Consider the following 20,086-nt stretch of genomic DNA (forward strand, 5'->3'; position numbering starts at 1 on the left):
CCATGGGCAGCAGTCCTCCCCATACTGCTGCAGCATGGGTCCCTCTGCCATGGGGTGCAGTCCTTCAAGGACAGCCTGCTTCAGCCTGGGTCCCCCATGGGGTCACAAGTCTTACCAGGAAGCCTGCTCCAGGGTGGGCTCCTCTCTCCACAGGTCTGCAGGTCCCAGCCAGGAGCCTGCTCCAGCACAGGCCTCCCATGGATTCACAGCTTCCTCTCAGCATCCTCGTGCTCCATTTTGGGTTTCCTCCCTGGGCTGCAGGTGGATCTCTCCATCCCTGTGCCCTCCATGGGCTGCAGGTGGATCTCTCCATCCCTGTGCCCTCCATGGGCTGCAGGTGGATCTCCATCCCTGTGCCCTCCATGGGCTGCAGGTGGATCTCCATCCCTGTGCCCTCCATGGGCTGCAGGTGTATCTCTCCATCCCTGTGCCCTCCATGGGCTGCAGGTGGATCTCCATCCCTGTGCCCTCCCTGGGCTGCAGGGGGATCTCTCCATCCCTGTGCCCTCCCTGGGCTGCAGGCGGATCTCTGCATCCCTGTGCCCTCCATATGCTGTAGATGGATCTCTCCATCCCTGTGCCCTCCCTGGGCTGCCGGTGGATCTCTCCATCCCTGTGCCCTCCCTGGGCTGCAGGGGGATCTCTCCATCCCTGTGCCCTCCATATGCTGTAGATGGATCTCTCCATCCCTGTGCCCTCCCTGGGCTGCCGGTGGATCTCTCCATCCCTGTGCCCTCCCTGGGCTGCAGGTGGATCTCTCCATCCCTGTGCCCTCCCTGGGCTGCAGGTGGATCTCTCCATCCCTGTGCCCTCCCTGGGCTGCAGGTGGATCTCTCCATCCCTGTGCCCTCCCTGGGCTGCAGGTGGATCTCTCCATCCCTGTGCCCTCCCTGGGCTGCAGGTGGATCTCTCCATCCCTGTGTCCTCCATGGGCTGCAGGTGGATCTCTCCATCCCTGTGCCCTCCCTGGGCTGCAGGTGGATCTCTCCATCCCTGTGCCCTCCCTGGGCTGCAGGTGGATCTCTCCATCCCTGTGCCCTCCCTGGGCTGCCTCACCATGGTCTCACCATGGGCTGCAGGGGAATCCCAGCTCTGGTACCTTGAGCACCTCCTGCTCCTCTTTCTGCACTGACCTTGTTGTCTGCAGAGCTGCTCCTCTCACTGATTCTCACTCTCCTCTTCTCTGCCTGCAATTACATCTGTGCCATAACTTTTTTTTTTAATTCTTAAGGATATTATCACAGAGGTCTTGCCACCATTTCTAGTTGGCCCAGCCTTGGCCAGTGGCACATCAGTCTGGGTGCAGTTGGGCTCTGATGGAGGTGGAGGAAGCTTCCAGCAGCTTCTCAAAGCCACCCCTGTAGCAACCCCCACTACTAAAACCTGGCCATACAAACCCAATGCACTTTACTCAGACTCTGTAGTATTTTTCTTTTCTAAATTCAGGTCTAAAATGTCAGTAGGAGTGATTCACATAGCCCATACTTAGTCCTAAATAAGAAGGATTTTTTTTGCTTTAAAACAGAGTGAATGTTGACTAGAGAATAGATTATGTTGGATTTGGCCACTTTACAGAAAACATTTGAAAGATGACAGGCAATCATTTTTTATAATAAAGCAATATTAAATGTAACTGTAAAAGAAAACTGAAGAGATATATGGTTGTCATTTATGCAATAATTTACTGTGTGCACAGATTCCATTAAATGGAACATACGAAAGTGCATTAATGTTCTTTTAATGACTGCTTTAAATGAGAATATGCAGTTAATTTCTAATATCACTTTAAATCTTTATGCTTTGTTTTTGCTCCTTTGAATCCAAAACAGAAGAAATTACTCTTCCTTTCATAAGACTGATAGGAATTCAGAATTTAAAGTTAACATAAAATCTAAGACTGTCTTGAACAAGTAGTTAATAAATGGGAGAAATATTTAGCTATGACAAATATTTTGCAAAAAAACCCTCTGCAAACATGGCATGTTTATGTATTTGTTCTCTGATTATTGTTATTATATATTTTAATTTGGTGATTATACAAAGAGTTTTGCAGAAAATAAATTTTTCTGCCATCTTGATTGAAATAGAACTTAATTTACTATTTTTGAAAATAAGTAGTAAACAAACAATCAAAGAAAATGGTGCTCTGGGCTGCAAAATATGCTAAAATCCCCACATGTGTAGATGAGTTGGTATGTCATTGATGACACAAGTGTGCTGAGGTGTTTTCCTCCCATGTTCTACAGATCTCTCTTCCCTCTCCCTCTCGCATTGGGAAACTATGGAAACTCATGAAATTTCTGAATTTATTCACATTATTCATGGCTGGAACTTCAGGAAGAGAGAATGTCAGGGAATGTAGCCTCTAATAACAATATGATAGCACTGAGATACAGTCACTAACCTAATTATGGATTGGCTCCAGTTGTTTTGATAGTCCATCAGATCTCAGTGTCTCACAGGGGAAAACATTCCTTTTGCTCTTGGGAAGCATGCCCAAACCATCCAGCTCTTTAACAGGCATTGCTGGCAAATGTCAAATCCATGTATTCTGCTGGCATGCCCGGGAGAGCAGGAGCTGTCAATTTCTTTCAATATCATTCACATTTCATGAGAAAGCAGGGAGCTAGGAAACATTGGAGTTCTTGATATTTGCATGCTGCTTTGCAGCATTCATCTGACCTAAGAATATGTTGGCATTTTACCTCCGATAGCTGGGAGTGCTTTTGAAAAGAAGGATGATCCAAACCCATTAATCACTCTGTTCTTTTCTGTGCTTGTGGCTTTCTGCCATTGTGATGGTCCCTGACAGCTGAAGCATCTCTTATTCAGGAATTAAGTGCTAACATCACTGCTGCTACTAGAAAAAAAAAAAAAAGTGGATGCTTTCCCAGCTATAAGTCTTACATATAGCATGAAATTATGTGTCAGCCACTATTCATTGTTGTATTATGTGGGTTGCTGGGGAAGCCTGAGCTTCTGCTACAAAGGATAAGGACTCTTCAGTGTGGGGAACTGCTTATTTGTGAATAGTAATGGCAGAGCTGGCATGGGTCATCTTTTCCTCTTTCTTCCAGTTCCATCATCTCTGGATCTGTTCTAGGACTTTTCAAGGGAGGGAGGAGGGCAGGTGTTTATTGATATTTAAATTGCAGCTTCCCAGCATCTAACTTGTTCTTTATTCTTAAAGATCTGTAAAATGCCACACTCTTAGGTAAAGTTTTCTTTTGTCACTGATGAATTCTGCAAGAAATTTGTTTTGTTTCCTAAACTGATAGTGCGAGTTTCTCTTAAATATTATTTTAAGTTTACATAAATGATATTGCTACAGGAATTTGTCAGTTAGATGCTAATGGATTTGGATTTTTTTCTTATTAGAAATTTAGTGATATTCTGCATCTCTTAATGAATACTGTTGAAGGAAGGGTTATTTAACTATGCCAACAGATTTAGAACATGTGGGGCACGCTGATACAAAACAAATAATTTGTTTGTACTTAGGAAACATCTGAAATGCTATAGAGCAGATTAAAATGGATAAATATCTTTTGATTTGGGTTCTTTTGTCTTTCCACAAACATTAAACAAACAAAGTAATGAAAAAAACTCCAGAGTTTCTTTAAGAGAAGTGAAAGAACTTCTATATAAGCTTTGTTTTACAATGTTGAATGGTATTTTTTTGTCATCACAGTTGGAGCTTTACTTTTGATAATCAGCAGGTTTCAGATGTTGGTAAACACAATATATTTAATGGCCATCCTCCTGCTTTATGTTCTTTGGAAATATACATTAGGGAATAAACACTGGAGTAGCAGCAGCAATGATGGTTCATGTAGATAACAAATTTTTTACTTGCTTGAGTGAGCATTATAAAACAAAATACACTGAATAATTTAACATATTTAGTGACTTCACATTTGCTAGCAGTACAAGTGCCTTTCATTCCAATAGAATAATATAGATATTTTTAATATTTAATTAAATTCTGCTGCAAATACAAAATAAATATGTTGTGCAAGATTTGTAGTTTTGTGACATCATTTTATTAATGATGTAAGTAGAAGTCAGTGGTACAAGATGCTTTTACATATACAGAATGCACATGTCTTTGTAATCTCTCTTCTGCATTTGTATGCTATAGTGAATGCTTTTCTATCTAGTGCCCTCTGACTCAGTTCCTCAAAGGCATATGATAAATACTTAATTTCTAGCACCTTCGCTTTTCTGCCACATGTCCTTGTGAATGGAATGGTGTTATTTGAATCTCAGAGGAAATTTTTAGGTATGGACTCATTCTTGAATTTTATTTCAAATAGCATTTCTGGGAAAATGCTGTAATAAAGTACCTACTGATGATAAGTGGACAGGTGGCCACTAACTGAGTTGATATTTATTATCACAGAATGCCTAAGGTTGGAAAGACCTTCCAGAGATCATCTTGTCCCCTTTTCAAAGAATCAACTCTATTGCCCAATTAATTTTTTTAGTATCTTTAAGGATGAGACTCCGTAACTTCTCTGGGCAGACTTTTCCAGTGTTTAGCCACTCTCATGATTTTGGTTTTGGTTTGTGGTTTTTTTTTTTTTTCCTCTTATGATGAGATAGAATTTCCTGTACTTAAATTTGTACTCTCTGCATTTTGTGATCTCACTGAGCATCACTGAGAAGAGTCTCCTTCTTCCTTACTCCCTCCTCAGATATTTGTGCACATAGACAAGATCCTTCTGAGCCTTCTTTTCTCACAGCTGAACACTCATGCCTCTCAGTCTCTCCCCATACAGCAGCTTCTTCAGTCCTTTCTACATCCTTCAGTCCTGTCCTCCACCATCTCGTGCTCACTGCAGCCACAGTCATGGAAGTTAAATCCTTATGATCAATATCAGCTGCAGAATCAGTTGCTGACTTGCAGGACTCATCCCCTCCTCCTCAATATGTGCATTGTGTTTGCTGTTGGCTGGCTGTGTTCATCTCTTTCTGTGTTACCACAGCAGCCAACGAAGCACATCCAAGGAACAGGGAGGGGCTTTGCTTGTGGCAGCACCACGAGCTCTGAGGGGTTTATTTGTACACAGGTATTCTGTTGTGGGGCTGTTCTTTATATTCTGCATTGTGCAGTTACTTCCTTTGCTCTGAGTAGTTTCACTCATGGAATTTGTGTAAGTGGTTCAGATGTACTGCAGTTGTTCTCAAGCACAGTTTTCCGTGTTACATTACTGTGCAAATCTGAGCATGAATGAAGATTTCCCTGAATCCCAAACTGGTGTTTAGGATGGATATGGCTGAGGTGCTCACCTCAAACTGAGAAATCAGGAAGTTGGCTGAGTGTGCTAGTACAGACATCTGAGTTGCTTTCACGTGACTTGAGAGCTGTATTTCATAAAGCTCTGTACAACTTTCTTCCTCTCCTGCCTCTCACTCAGTTGTCTGAAGTTCACCTGAGTGCCTGCAGATTATTGACAGTTGTCATTTATCACAGTAAAGTCATGAGTTGGAAATTGCAAACCTTTCTGTGTTGTAGTTATTGATCCTGTGTGTCTTTAAATGGTTGGTAAAGGGAGAGCAAACAAGCCCTGACACTTGTTTTGAGCATGTACAGTTGTACATTTTGTGCACGTAGGTAGGTGTGGATGTACCTCTCACAGCCATCTATCCTGCTGATGCTCTGCTGCTGTGATTATTTGCTGAATAAAAGCAGAAAGAAATGATGTTTGCTGCAAGAAATGTTATTCTGCACAGTACAAGTGGCCAGAGCCCTTGCCTTGCCCCCAGCCAGGTTCCAGTTGGATTAACATTTCCTAAGAGCAAACCAAATCATTGCAGAGCTGGATTATTTACTTAAATGACCATTAGATATCAAATTGGAATCCCAATGAGAATATTTACCTGTGAGAAAGTTGGCTGTGGATTTTGTTGGAACCTTTCTCTATTTATAAAAGTTGCCTTGAGAGCAGTGTCCAAGAATGTTGTGTTTGGAGAGTGAAGTATGAAGGAGGAAACAAAACTACTTTCTGGTACTTTTAGAACATTTCTTTTTTCCTTGATTATGTTATTTCATGAGAAAATAGCAGTAAAATCGAATTCTGTCATATTATAAATAAATTAAACTGAGAGGTCTTGTCATATATTTTAATATTAATCTAGATCTGCAATAAATATAGATTTCTTTTGTTGTTTTGAGGAAATAGAAAATATATTCATTTATTCTGTGCAAGGTATACTTTCAATATGCATATTTCTCAATTTATTAAAGCAAGATGGATATCAGCATGCTGTTTGAATAATTAAAACACATTTTTCTTTCTACTTTTGACAGTTTAGTCAAAACAATTAATTACAATTAATGTTAGTTAATAAGTAAATAAGGACTACAAACCAAGCTATTTAATAACATAGGACTAGGCTCAGTTTAATTACCTGTCAGTTGCAATGAGCTAAGAACATAAATACAGATGGCTCCCAGCATTGCATTGATGGTAATAATTTGCTTGTTGACTACACACTGAGACTGAGGTGAAGTATAAAAAGAGGGTTAAAAGGTGGATTACTGCACATCAATAAAGTTGCTGCAGGTAGAACAGACACTCCAGTGAGCATCAGAGCATTGACATTGATTTCTATTATATTCCAGCAACTGAAGTCAATATCTTATTGTTTTTAATTTGAATCTATTTAATTTTAAATATTTATTTTGACATTTCTGTAAAGTCTTATAAAATAAATGCTGCATCAAAATAGAAGTTTCTTTTCAAGAAAACTTCCCTTTACAAAAGTTGTAGGACATATTTTTAGAAAGTTAGCAGACATCTTTAGGAGACTTATTAAATGTCAGTTTTAATTTTAGTAGTTTTTATTTTTCTTTTTAGAAATACAGAGTTAATTTATTTTATTAAATCTCTGCTGACTCTTTCAGACTGATGATACACCCACGCTCACAGTAAAACTAAGAAGTGAAAATACTATACCAAACTTCAGCATTTTGAAAGGTGCAGTCCTACCTGTGGAATCAGTTCAGCCACTAGAGAAGAATGAAGGAGTTCTGATATCTTCACTCTGCCTTTTGTTCTTGTGCCAAAAAATATCTTGATTGCCATTGGTAAATAGAAAATGGTAACTTCTGTGTTTTGTTTTCAACAGGTTCTCATTTCAGGTTGCTGGAACAGCAGACAATTGTCTTCTCACTTTATACCCATACTTGGCATTGCACTGCTCTGATCAAAAAATTATCTGGAGAAGCAGTAAGCAGTCAAAACTCTACCTCTGAAATTATATTATGTCCATTTGTATTATCAGTGTTTTCAAGGTGATAACAGGAATGTGATTGTCAAGATAGCATTTTCCCTCATTTATTGCAGTGGAACACTGCAATTAAACTTTTTAATAGCTTCAGTTTTCTTGTTGAAAATGAGGACAAGTTATATAAATGATTAGGTCATATTTATTGAAAAATATTGAACAAACCAAAATCTTACAGAATGTTTGTGAAGCATTTTAAATATGAATAAGGAAAACAGCCAAAACATTACAGAATAAGTTAACTTAATTTGAATTGTATTGATAGACAGTGATCATATATTTTGAAGAAAGCAAAAGAGAAACCACATGATGTTATTTTAAAATGTGATCATTATTTGCCTGTTGGAATAGTTTTCAGGGTTTTTTAACTCCTGTCCTTGAAGGGAGAAGGGCACCGCTATCTTTTAAGGCCTAATAAAAACCTGTGGTCAGCGAGCAGAAATGTTTTTATCTGCATTAAGTCTCCCTGCCTCCCTCTGTCTCTAAAGCTCTGCCAGTGTCCCTGCTCCTGAACCCATCTCTGCTGCCTCAGTGATCTGGGATCTCTGTGTGTGGCTGTGCTCGTGGCAAGATTGGGATCATTGTATAATTCAGGTTGAAAGGGATCCCTGGGGGCCATCTTGTCCTGCTTAAAGCAGGTTCGATGTGGGGTAAATGATTGTTTTTTATAGCTGTATATGTGATCTGATGTATTTTGATGAAATAGAGAAGTTTTTCAGGTAAGCTAGTAAGTCCTTAGATCTGAGACAGATTTACCATCAAAGACTGAATTCTAAGAGTGCATTAACTTAAAGTAAGTGTGTCAGAGTATTTAAGAGAAAAGATAATTGATACTTGGGAAATTGAGAAAGCAATTAGCAAGAAGACAGGTAATGTTTTGGTCATTTTCACCCAAATGGAAGAAGATAGGTATAAGTACCACATCATTCAGGGATCTTAGCACAGTTAAATGAAGATAGGAAGGGGAAAAAATATTATTTCTTATTAATGTGTAATTTTTTGTTTCTTTGCTTTATTTTTTGTGACCAATATACCATTTTTGCAAACTTGTTTTTTAAAGATAGTTGTGGATTTCCATTGAGGATTAAGTCAAAAATGGAGTGATGGCTTTATAATAAATGATCTCCCATTAATATTGGGATATTTCTGTCCTGCATAGATTGCTTATTGGTTTGTTCACACATCAATTTGTCTCAGTTTTGAAGCAAGTCATTACTACTATATCCCTTGAGTCTTTTTATGTCATTTTTGTATAGACTGGGTTGCTGTTGAATGCTGTTTAATGTGACCAAACCATATCTAGACACAGTGTCTTTGAAAGGTATCCAGGAAGGCTTTGCCTCCACTCTGACACTATGCTTTTGTTTTACTTCCTACAGGTGATAAAAATAACAGTGCCAGCAATCAAAAGTTAAAAGATAATCGTAGAGAGTTCTTGCTTCTCTTAGTGGTGTGTTTGTTTCTCTGGAAACTACACTGTTTTGGACTGACAACAGAGGGTCCTTTAATCCTATCTTAGGCCAACATGAGAATGTCAGAACATCTGCTATTTCAGAACTGATGGATTGATCAAGTTTACTTCTGAGTTTTGTTTATAAAATATGTGTTGTCAAGTCTGAAAGAGCTTGATAATGTTCACAGCTGTGAACAAGAAGTCCTTAAGATTATCTTGTTCATGACACAGAATTCTTGTACTAGCATTGTTCTGATAGGGGCTTTTCAGGAAGCAGGAAGATGCATCCTGTAAAATATACAGTTAATGGGGAAAAAACCCCAAGAATGCATTACATTTTTTATGGACCTCAGTCTACTGGCCAAAGTAAGATTTTATGAGTCAAATAAGAACTGCTACTTGATTAATTGAAGCATGAATTAGAAAAATATAGAAGTAGATATTTATAATGTGTTAGAGCACAGACAGTAAAATATGTTTTCTCAACTGCAACTTCAATCTTTTTTTACAGACAATAAAGACTTCAGCACTGGAGAAGTTGTTTTACAGACATGTTTTACACCACCATCACCTTCACATAGCTATTCCACAAGTTCTTTAGGTGTAACTAGTGGCTCAACCTGTGAAGATTCTCAGTCAGGTATAGTACAGCACATAAAATCAATGATCTTAAAAAGAATAAGCCTCTTTTCTCCACATTGTATTTTTTTTCCTCATAAATCCCAATAAGATTTTTTTTTTTATTCACAAGGGTATCAATTAATTTTATTTTTGCATCATTAATGAAACTGCAACAGTGGTCTTAAAATACACCTTCAAGGATGGAGTCACCCAAGTTAGTTGTGCTATAATAAAAACTATTGTTTGTTTTCTTAGTTACCTTTTTGTGCAATGATATTGTTGTTGATGTTATCAACTAACAGTTTTTCAAATATGTAAGTTATGAACAGATCAGAATTTTGGAGTGAAAAGCCTAACAGAGGGGAGAAAATCCAAAGACTTATAGATGTAGTGGGAGTTATACCTGCACAATAAACTGTTAAAAGTGAATTTGCAGTGACTGACAGGCAAAGCTGTGTGTGTTGGAACTGTGCGTGAGACTCATCCTTTTAACATCCTGGCTATAGTTTTGTCGGCCATACCTGAATTTATTTTTTGCTGGTTGAATAATACTTTTTTCTGAAAGTGAAATTAGATTTCAATATATCATTTGTTCTATTCCTAAGATGTGTATATGCAATTTAAATTGTTTTTTTCCTAAAATAAGTTGAACGTTTATTGTCTTTGTGTGTTGAAATATTTTTGTACTAGACAAAAATGGGCAAAGAAGAAATCTTTCTGGATGTTTTATTTTGTGTGTATCCTTTAGAGAGTACCACTGATGAAAGTGAGAGAGATGCATATGAAAGTGAAGAGGATGAAGAAAAAAGTGAAGAGAGTGAACCTGACAGTGAAAGTGATGGGAAAGGAAATAAGCGTGAATTATCATTTTTTCCTGATGAAGATAAGGAGGAGTACATCTTCTTTCAAAAGACCCTAAATGCTATCAAGAGTTGGTTCACACTCTTTGGCTGGTCTAAGGGACAAAATCCCATTTCAATACCTTATTCATTGAGATGGTAATTCATGCCTGCTTAGAGCTAACTCCTGTCTGTCTCATAACAGGCTAAGAGATGTACTCAAGGGGTTTGGGTATGATCTAAGGAATATAAACACACTCTAGTGCACAGTTTTCTGTCAAAATCATAGCTTCTATGTGGTTCTTCTATGAAAATGTCATCCAGATGTTAGTTTTTACTTTCTAAAATACATTTTCAACTATGATACTGCATATCATAATGCAGTGTATGTTGAATGTGCAGTTCGAACTATATGTCACCTTAACTGAAATTGATTCTCCTCTGAGACTGAAAACAGTTCTAGCCTTTATCCCTTCTTTGGTGGCATAAGTAAGTTCTTTAACAATATGTCTTTTTCCTCCCACATAATCTAAAGATCAAGAAACAAATGAGAATTATTTTATAATCGAGAGCCTTGCAAGCACCCTGGAAATATATCAGTTGTGGTGGCCTCACTTGTTTGGTTTTATCTAGCTTTGTTCTAAATAGTGAAGAAGCCACTCTCCTGGGAAACAATCACATAGGCATTTATAAACATGATAAAAATCCAAATTATGTTTGGCAGAAAGCTTTTATTTATGACGGAATAAATATTCCATGCAGTTTAAAATCCTTACTTTATTATGAAAATTCTGTAAAGATGAAACAGTGCTGTACTTTTCAACCTTCCTTGCTGCTGTTTTTATTTCATGGTTTGTTAAATTAGCCTTGTGATACAGGTAACTGTAGCTCATTTTGTGCATTTAGAAGAATAATATCAAATTTTATATCAATATAATATCAAACATTTTTCTTTCCTAGTGATGTGTGTATAGTCCAGCTAACTGTTGCACAAGAAAATACTTTTAAACGGAAGGTTGACAAAGATAAGTGTTTTTATGATATGTTCTTGCATCTGAATGGACAACCAATACAAGGCATTGCTGTGAGCCAGTCATTGCCCTGTGATCCAGTGGAAAGAGTGTTCCATCTCCACTGGCAGCATTCTGAATTGCTCTCCTTCCTTAAGTAAGTGCAAATATGATGAGATACCAATGCGTGCACCTTTTCTTTCCAATTTCTAAATTTAGTATTCTTCAAGCCTAGTTCTAACTGGATGGTATACAGTGGGTTTAGGGTTTCCTTTCTACTTTTTGTGAGATAAGATGTATGTATTCTAACGTCTAATTTATTTTTACCAAGGTTATCTGCAGTTTGCACTAATCAAAGTGTCCTTTGGTAGGGTTATATCCAACACAGGAATTCTACAGGAGCTCTGGTTCTTTAATTGCAAAAGATGACTTGTAAGTTTTCTTCTTAGACAGGCTTAGTGGACAGATCAAGTTGTTCATTCATGATCTTGCCATTCCACTGATGCTCTTGGTGGAACCTGATGACTCATTTGACTTTCACATGGAAATGGATAGTATTTGTTTTGAAGTTTTGTGTTATAATAAATCCTTCATAGAGGAGCAGTGCTCAAAAAGAAGCCAGTCTGTCCAGAGTTGTATGCTCTTTAAGTGTGTAGTTGTAGCCATAGGAATTGAACATGAGTTTCCATCCATGAAGATCCTCTAAGGAATTAATGGAGCTGGATCACTACTCCAGAGGCTATTCAGATAGAGGAGGTTACACAAAGATTAAACATCTTGAGAAATTTTGATTTCTCTTAAAATAATAATTTATTTATTAACTTTCCTGCTTTGTGATTTCAGAAGGAAAGGAGCATATCTTTCTCATGTTATGCCAGAATTTCTGCTTGCACCTGAAGATTACAAGATATGGACTGAAGTGAATACTGGGCTAAAGGTAGGTAGGTTTGGTGATTTTTCTCTTTTTGACAAAGCCCATGTGCTTAGTTTCAGTCCTTTGAATACTAGTGGAAGTTCTTGGTGGACCATGAATGTTCTTACTGTGGTGACTGTTTTGGACTGCATAGCTCTAAGCACATGTATAAGAGTAAGTAGGAATTTAAGCTGACTCCAGCATTTACATTGGTCTTCCTGGTTTTTTTTCAATTCCTTCTTATACTGTAAATACCTGATATTGATGTCCAATAGATATGTTTTGAAGTAGAGATCAGATTATCCTACAGATTTTACCATTTTTAAGTAAAGTATTTAGTGTGTTTTCCCTGTTTCCTGATTGCTGCTTTCAATTCCTATCAATTCTCTATTATGGTTCCATTCCTGAGATAACAGCAAACTGCAGATGGTTCTAATGTTGGTCACTACTGCACTATAGTAGATGTTATCACCCATTTATGTCATTGATTCGTTATTGTCCTCTTGTGAATTTGCTCTCCAAACTGATGAAATGAATATTGAAAAAAATTCCCATCTCTTATCTGAAGTGTTTTGTACCTGAAGTGAAGAGAGGAAGCATGAGAAGCTCAGGCAAGTTAAGTGGCAGGCGTATTTTTGTGCTGGAGAGCAAAACATTTGAGAAAATGAACAAAAGAGCTTGGACGGATGTGCTGCTGCAGATGTACAAGGTAAATTGCAGATATATTTACTACCAGATTCTGAGGAACTGATGGCTAAAATCTTTATTTTGTAAAAGATCTGTATATTGGTACATTGGTATATTGGAGCTTTATTTTTTTTTTTCCAAACACATCTTTGAAATGAAATAGTTGTAAGTATTTTATTTCTCTCAAATGGAGAAGGAAAAAGGAGAGAGTGAGAATATTTTAATTTTCTTTAAAACCTTATAAGTGTGTCAATATGTTTCAACTAGGAAATATTATATTAGAACAGTCTGTATTTTGTAGAATTAAAAGTTATATAAATATTAGTGTAAGTAAAGAAAACTCTGTCATGCTTTTGTGTTACCCTGCTTAGAAGCAGGGTAATTATGTTTGCTGGACATAATTACCTAGACGTATAACTGTAGCATTTATCACTTTATATTGAATGGAATTTTTGAACAACTAAGCATTTTTTATAATCATTTAAAAATATGATCAACTTGGTCAGTAAAGACTTCTCAGATTTTGTTCAATTTTATTTTTACTGATGAGAAAAATCTTGGGTGTCATGTTTTCCAAAGTAAAACTTGTGTGCTCATCAATGATCAGTGCATTTATGTGCCTAAGAGAGAAAATTATTTATTTCTGTTCCAAGGGATGGAAAAGAGATTAAAAATATAGCTAATATTTGGGCTTCCCAGTACAAGTCAGACAAGAATGTGCTGGGGTGTGACTTCAGTGCAGAATCCCACAGATGATTTAAGAGATTGGAGCATCTCTTATTTAGGGAGAGACTGAAAGAGCTGAGACTGTTCAGCCATAAGAGAAGGCTCGGGTGGAGGGGTGTATCTAAGAAATGTGTTTCAGTACCTGAGGGGAGGTTGGTTGTAAAGAGGACAGTGATAGACTCCTCAGTTGTGCCTCATGGCATGGTAAGAGGCACCAGGCACAAACTGACATGCAGGAAATGCCTTTAAACTTAAGAAACCTTTTTTCCTGTTAGAGTGGTCACACACTAGGATGGATACCCTGAGTGGGTTGTGGAGTTACTGTCCTTGGAAATATCCAATGCCCAGTGGAATGCAATCCTGGAAAAGCACTCTGATTGTTCTTGGAGCAGGAGGTTTGGACCAGGCAATCTCCAGAGCCGCCTTCCAACCTCAACTATTCTCTGACTATGTGATTATTGACTGGGAAAGCACAATTAAACAGAGATGAAACAGCATGTGTACATGGGCTGAGACAGATGACCTAAGGACACATGGGAACACGGGTTTGGAAAAATGCAATAATAGTTACCAGAAAGCAAGTCATTTTGCTGTTCTTTCAATTTGCTGTAGTGTTCATAGGTACATGACAGACTAGCACAGAGCAAAACCCCACCAAAATTAATAGTATGCGTGTGTGTTTTGTTGTTTGGATTTTGATTTTTTTTTTCCTGATGAGATGAATTCCTAAAACATAGATAGCTTGAAATGCCTTGATTCAATCAGGTTTTATATCAGTCGGGTTGAGGAAATGTCCAGTATCAATCCAGGTTGGGGGATGAACAGATTATGAGGAGCTCTGCTGAGAAGGACTTGGAGGTGCTGGTGAATGAGAGGCTACATGAGCCTCCCACGTGCACTTGCAGTCCAGGAAACCAATTCTGCCCTGAATTTTATTTTAGACCTTTTAGAATCTTTTCAGGAGAAACAATCAGTGTAATTTGGACCTAAATAAGCAACTGGGTCATGAAAGATACAATTTGAATGTTTCTATAGATTGTGCTGGACATCAGGGTAAGCAGTTCAGCAATTAGAGTTTGGGTAGAATATGCACAGTAATTCTTGGAATACAGATGACCTAATGTGTTGTAGGTTGGGTTGGTTTAGTCAGGGATTTTATTAATGTTAGTTAGGCTTGTTCCTTATGCCCCTATTTTCCCTCACAGTGGTTTGATCCAGGTTGTTTACTCCAAGATTTCCCACCACGCAGACCCACAGTTACCTGTCAATCTTCTCACTCTTCCCAGGGTTTCTCCTTATGTGGTTCTGTCAATCAGGGGTTGTCACTCCCTGTTGGGGTGTTAATCTTGTAACCACTCCCTGCTTCTTCACATAAAGTTCTGTGTCAATCACCCCACCTTTGCATTTCGATTTGTCCCAAAACTCTGTACCCACCTCTGTTATATCACCATTGGTTGTGAAACCCTACCTCGGTTTAACCCCATAGAGCGAGACAGATTTCCACCCCTGTCCGCCCACCCCCTATTTAATCTGCTGTAATCTTTTGTCCGGGGCCATTTTGCCTAGCAATGATCTGAGAGCCATTCTCTCAGACCACGCACGGGGGAATAAAAGTTCTCAGTTTCGCAGGCAAAGTGTCCTTCTCTCGTCCCTTTGCTTCCTCTCAGCGAGAAGCTACCAAAGCTGCTTACCCACATCGGGGTGCTCTGCAGCCCTGGAGTGCCCACTCACGTGGTGGCTACGGCCTCACAAGGCAGTGCTAGCCGGCGCTTTTACTGCTTGAGGTCGTAACGAGCAAACACCGCACTAATGATTTCACAGGGTTCAGCAAAACTTGGAGAAAAATTGAAAACAAAAAATACTTAGACTCAAAGAATATCTCAAGTTGGAAGGGACCCATATGGAGCGTTGAGTCCAACTTCCAGCTCCTCACAGGACTACCTAAGATAAACCATATGACTAAGAGCATTTTTCAGATGCTCCCTGAACTCTGACTGAGTTGGTGCCATGACCACTTCCCTGGTCCAGTGACCAACCACCCAATGAGTGCAGAAACTTTTCCTAAGATCTAAACTTGCCCTATTGCAGCTTCATTCCATTTCCTTGTGTCCATATTGCTGATCATCAGAGAGAGAAGATAGGCACCTTCCTCTCCTCCGCCCTCCTTGAGGAATTTGTAGACTGTGGTGAGGTCACTCTTCAACCTTCTCCAAGGTGAACAAACCAAATGATCACAGTGGCTTCTTGTTTGTCTTGCCCTTGAGACCTTTCACCATCCTGTATAGTGGTTATGTGGGTGCTAATGTGCAATCTCCTAAACCTTTCCTAAATTAGAAAACCTTTTGAGTTTGAAGTGTATGTTTTTTTCTTTATCTGTCAGCTTGAAATTATTTTTTACAGTTCATGCTTTAAGACATTTTTTGTCATTTCAGGTGTTTGTTCTTCCACGCGTTTCTTCCCGTGTGGTTCCTGACCCATCGAGTTTGGAAAGCTTGCAGAACATGCCAGGAATAAAATCAGAACCTTTATGCAGTAACATATATTCTCGATATGAACGAACCATCCTTATCTGGTTGAATAAACATTATGAGAAAAATCGAAAAATGGTGTGGAAAGATAGTCAAAGAGGTGAGATAATTCTTTCACTATGTTCTTTCTTCTAATGCCCCTTTTGTAGACTTTTGCAATTGTTACTCACAAAGATATTGTGACAACTTGCCACTGAATGTATTTTTTGGTATAAGTTATTGCCTACCCATATATATTTCCTTTCCTTGTGTTTCTATGTTCCAAGATCAGCATCTTTTGATTAGCACTCTTCATGGTGGTTCTCATGGTGGTTCTTCTGTGTGTTATAGTTTTTAACTAGGCATAAAGGGTGATGTGAACCTTCTCACTTTCTTCTTTCCATTAATGTTGTCAGGAAGTGCTAACAGTAATTACTTTGTCTTCACATTCCTGTTTATAGTCAGACACAGTTGTTATTATGTGTGCTTATAGTGACATGTTTGAGAGCTAGCTTTTCAGAGTTTTTAGAATATTTTTGTATGTCCTTTATTCAGTGACATTTGGGAAGGCAGTAGAGACCAAGGTTCCAGATTACAAATCCTGTCCTACTTGCAACAGCAGGTTGACTCTCATGGTTGCTTGACTAAGGCTTGATAAAATTACCCTTTCCATTAAAGACTGATCTAGGCAGTTCTGGTATTCAAATCTGATAAACTGTTCAACCAGTAGCAATTATTACTTCTATTTTCTTTCATGACTTTTTCCTTTTGCTTTTTGACGCTAACTTAATTGCCTTTTTCAGCAGTAATTTTGAGTGTGTGGTGAACACCAAGAAAGGCCAGTCTGGTGATAAGCAGGGATGACTTACAGAATGGCTCATAAACCAATTATGGAAAAAATTTCCGAGTGTCATTTTATGCCTCAAGCAATTTCTGACCTCTCTCAATTATGGATAATCTATTTGGATGCCATCTTCCATAAGTCTCATTTGGGCAGAATCTCTATCTTGCATATGCTTTGACTCTCCCTTTGCTTTTCTCATTTTACTGTGTAGAAGCAAATTGTAATGGCTGTTCTCAAATACGTTGAATACTTCTGCTGGTAAGATTGAAATGTTAGGTTGTACTTCCTGCATCCAACAGAAACTAGCTGGTTTTGCAGAATCTGGGCCTGGTCCTATGATTAACTCAGGAAGCTCCCTAGCTAAATAACATGCCCTGGGTGTATTTGCAATATATTATTTTTTATTATCTGTGCCTGCTTTAGTGGAGCTTTCTTACAGCTGCCAGCACTGCTCTACTGGGCTTTTCTGAGCCCCTGTGTGTAGATGACAACTTGCAGAGAGAATGGCTCTGTCTGGCCAGGGTTGTGGCTCACTGTAAATGCTGCATGGATAAATTCCTCATGTCCAAGTGGAATATGTACTAAGGATGCATTGAAGGAGCCAATTATTGAAAGTGTTTTTTAGTTTCCTAAGAGTAGGTAATGAATTATAATATAAAAATGAAGGGTCTATTTTTAATAAGTCATCATATAGTTATCAGCAATTGTAAAGTAGGGTTTTTTTTACAATTATTTAGTTCTAAAGGCTCCCCAAAATTGGCACCCAAGAAGAACAATTTAATTACAATATTGGTGTTCTTAGAAAATAATAATAATTTCTGCTAAATTGTGCTGTCAGTACAGATAACACACTAGGTTGATATATCAATTAGTGCAAATCTGACTGTAGCTTTGACTCTGGGTCACAGGTGAAGATGAATTCTGTGGTTACTGCCAAGGGACATTTATCTGCAGTACAGTTCCCACCTACAATTTCACTTAATTACACTTTTCTGCTTTCAGAGAGGTGCAAGATCAGAATGAAAAGGCAGAGTTTATATATCCTCCCTGCATATGGGAAGTTACACATAATGCCTTGATATATCAACTTTTTTATAGGGTTTTTGGTTCATGAGTTCTGTATTCTCTTTTCTGTAGGGCACACAAAAACAACTTGATGTATGCACATAAGCATGCCCTTTTCTCTTGCTTCTATTTCTATTTCTCTCCCCAAACTGCATAAATGAGCATTGGGAAAGACCTAATAATCAAAAATAAAGAGAGAAAATTCTGAAAAATTGTAAAATTCATAGTCTTACTGTTATGCCTTTGCATTGTGAAAGTGTCTAGTTGTGCAATCTTACACTGTTTTGTTTCAGAGGTGACCTGCCTCAATATCTCTTTGAATCCTCTGTTTAACCTTCACTTTCCTCTAGCTTGTTTTGCTTTTGCTGCCTCAGAATAAATTGGTGTCTTCTCCTGTGCTGTTCTTTCTGCTAAATGAGGCAGCAACTCTGAAGGCAAAGAGCACAGAAGAGACTTGAGTGACTCAATGCCTTCTTTTTTACCTTGGTCTCTGCTGTTTAAGATAGAGCACTGGGCAATCCCAGGCCCTTGAGATGAACAGGGAAGTCTGGAACAAGGAAGATTTAGCCTTGGTGGAGGAGGATCAGATTGGGGAGCCACTGGACAAACACAATCTCAGGGGTCCCAATGGGGTTCAGCAAGTGCTGAGAGGCCAATGTCACTACAAGGTCACATTCAACAGCCTTGGAAAGGTCAGGAAAATCTGAGTGGGGGAAGTTTGGAAGAGATGTCATTCCCATCTGGAGAGAGAATCCAGGAAGCTTCAAAGCCAGTCACCCTCACCTTGACTTTTGGGATGCTGATGGAGTAAATAATCTTTCCAAACATTACCAAGCATACAGAGTACAGGAACATTTTTGTGAGTAGCTGCCATAAATTTCCAGAGGTAAAAATCATGCTGGATCAACCTGATTGCCTTCCATGATGACATGGCCACCTCAGTGGACAGGAGGAGAGCGTGGATGTTTTTCATCTCAGCTTGGGCAAAGTTTTCAACAGCCTCCTGTAACATCCTCAAAATCAAAGTGGTGAAGTACAGGCCAGTTAAGAGCCCAGTTAGGTGGACTGAAATTAGGCTGAACTGTCAGCCTCAAAGGGTTATGGTCAGTGGCACAAAGTCTGGCTGGAGTCTGGTGACAAGTAATATACGCCAGGGGTCATTAATCTGAACTTGTTTAATAAGATCATGCACTGGAGAAGAGCTTATATACCTTTGCAGATTTAATAATCTGATATACTTTTGGTCCTTTAAGTTTTATGATGTTAAGATCAATTTTTAAATTTATACTTGCATATTTTGACATTTTAATTTATGTTAGCTTCAAACTAAGTGTTTAAGCAGGCTTTTCCAGAGGAAATTAAGTGTCATGAGGAAAAATGTCAGAGTATATTAAGTATTCATGCATCTCAGCTGAAAGTCTCAAATATCCTCAGTTCTGATTTTTGATTGTTATTATTTGCTTATTTTAAGAGAAGGATTAGTTTTTTGGTTTTTTTTCCCCAATTCTTACTACAGTGCAGATCAGAGAGTAATGACCACTTTTTGCTTAAGATTTATGTTCCTTAACATTACCATCCATACACTCTGCTTTGACTACTTAGCCCTGACTAGCAAAATGTATTGACCTGCTGTTTTCAGCTCAAAACAGTCTGTTGGGTGGTCAGTTTCCACAAAATAAATGAAGATCTATCCAGGCCACATTTCTTAGTCTTTCCTGTGATACCTAAGCTCCTTAAAATGAAATGTGACAGTGATAAAAGCCTAATCTACTGCAGTGCAGAAAGGTTTCAAATATTCATCTTTATTATACTCTTCTGAAGTTGGAGATAACTATATCATTCATCAGAACTCTCCTCTTGCAACAATTAAGATTTTAATAGCTTAGAGAGAACATTAGCGAGGAGATTAGTGTCTCCACATCTTCTCTCCTTACTGCTGCTGAAAAATAAATACATTTTAAAAGCATCTTGGCATGTGTTTTGGAAGGGCAGGCTTTGTACTATGTCTTATTGACCACAGACTGGGAAGCAAGGTTGAAACTTGAGTCCAAATGCCATAAAACTGTGAAATGCAGCTATGCCTATTATGCTGAGACTATAATTATGCATGAAATATAAGATTCAGTAC

General features: G+C 38.5%; 1 protein-coding gene across 5 annotated transcripts in view; it reads left to right on the forward strand.

Moving 5' to 3' along the window:
• Positions 1-20,086, forward strand: part of CFAP47 (cilia and flagella associated protein 47) — a 261,132-nt gene that overhangs the window by 46,256 nt on the left and 194,790 nt on the right. For all 5 annotated transcript variants that reach the window (XR_010995832.1, XM_068179785.1, XM_068179786.1 and 2 more), the window contains 7 exons: positions 7,135-7,235; positions 9,258-9,386; positions 10,116-10,365; positions 11,167-11,373; positions 12,060-12,153; positions 12,698-12,838; positions 15,975-16,170. Coding sequence is in view for 4 of the 5 variants with exons in the window: in XM_068179785.1 (XP_068035886.1) it covers positions 7,135-7,235; positions 9,258-9,386; positions 10,116-10,365; positions 11,167-11,373; positions 12,060-12,153; positions 12,698-12,838; positions 15,975-16,170 (1,118 nt within the window). In the remaining variant the exon portion in view is untranslated. The remainder of the gene's footprint in view (positions 1-7,134; positions 7,236-9,257; positions 9,387-10,115; positions 10,366-11,166; positions 11,374-12,059; positions 12,154-12,697; positions 12,839-15,974; positions 16,171-20,086) is intronic.

The sequence above is a fragment of the Anomalospiza imberbis genome, chromosome 2 (genome assembly GCF_031753505.1).
Source record: "Anomalospiza imberbis isolate Cuckoo-Finch-1a 21T00152 chromosome 2, ASM3175350v1, whole genome shotgun sequence".
NCBI lineage: Eukaryota > Metazoa > Chordata > Aves > Passeriformes > Viduidae > Anomalospiza > Anomalospiza imberbis.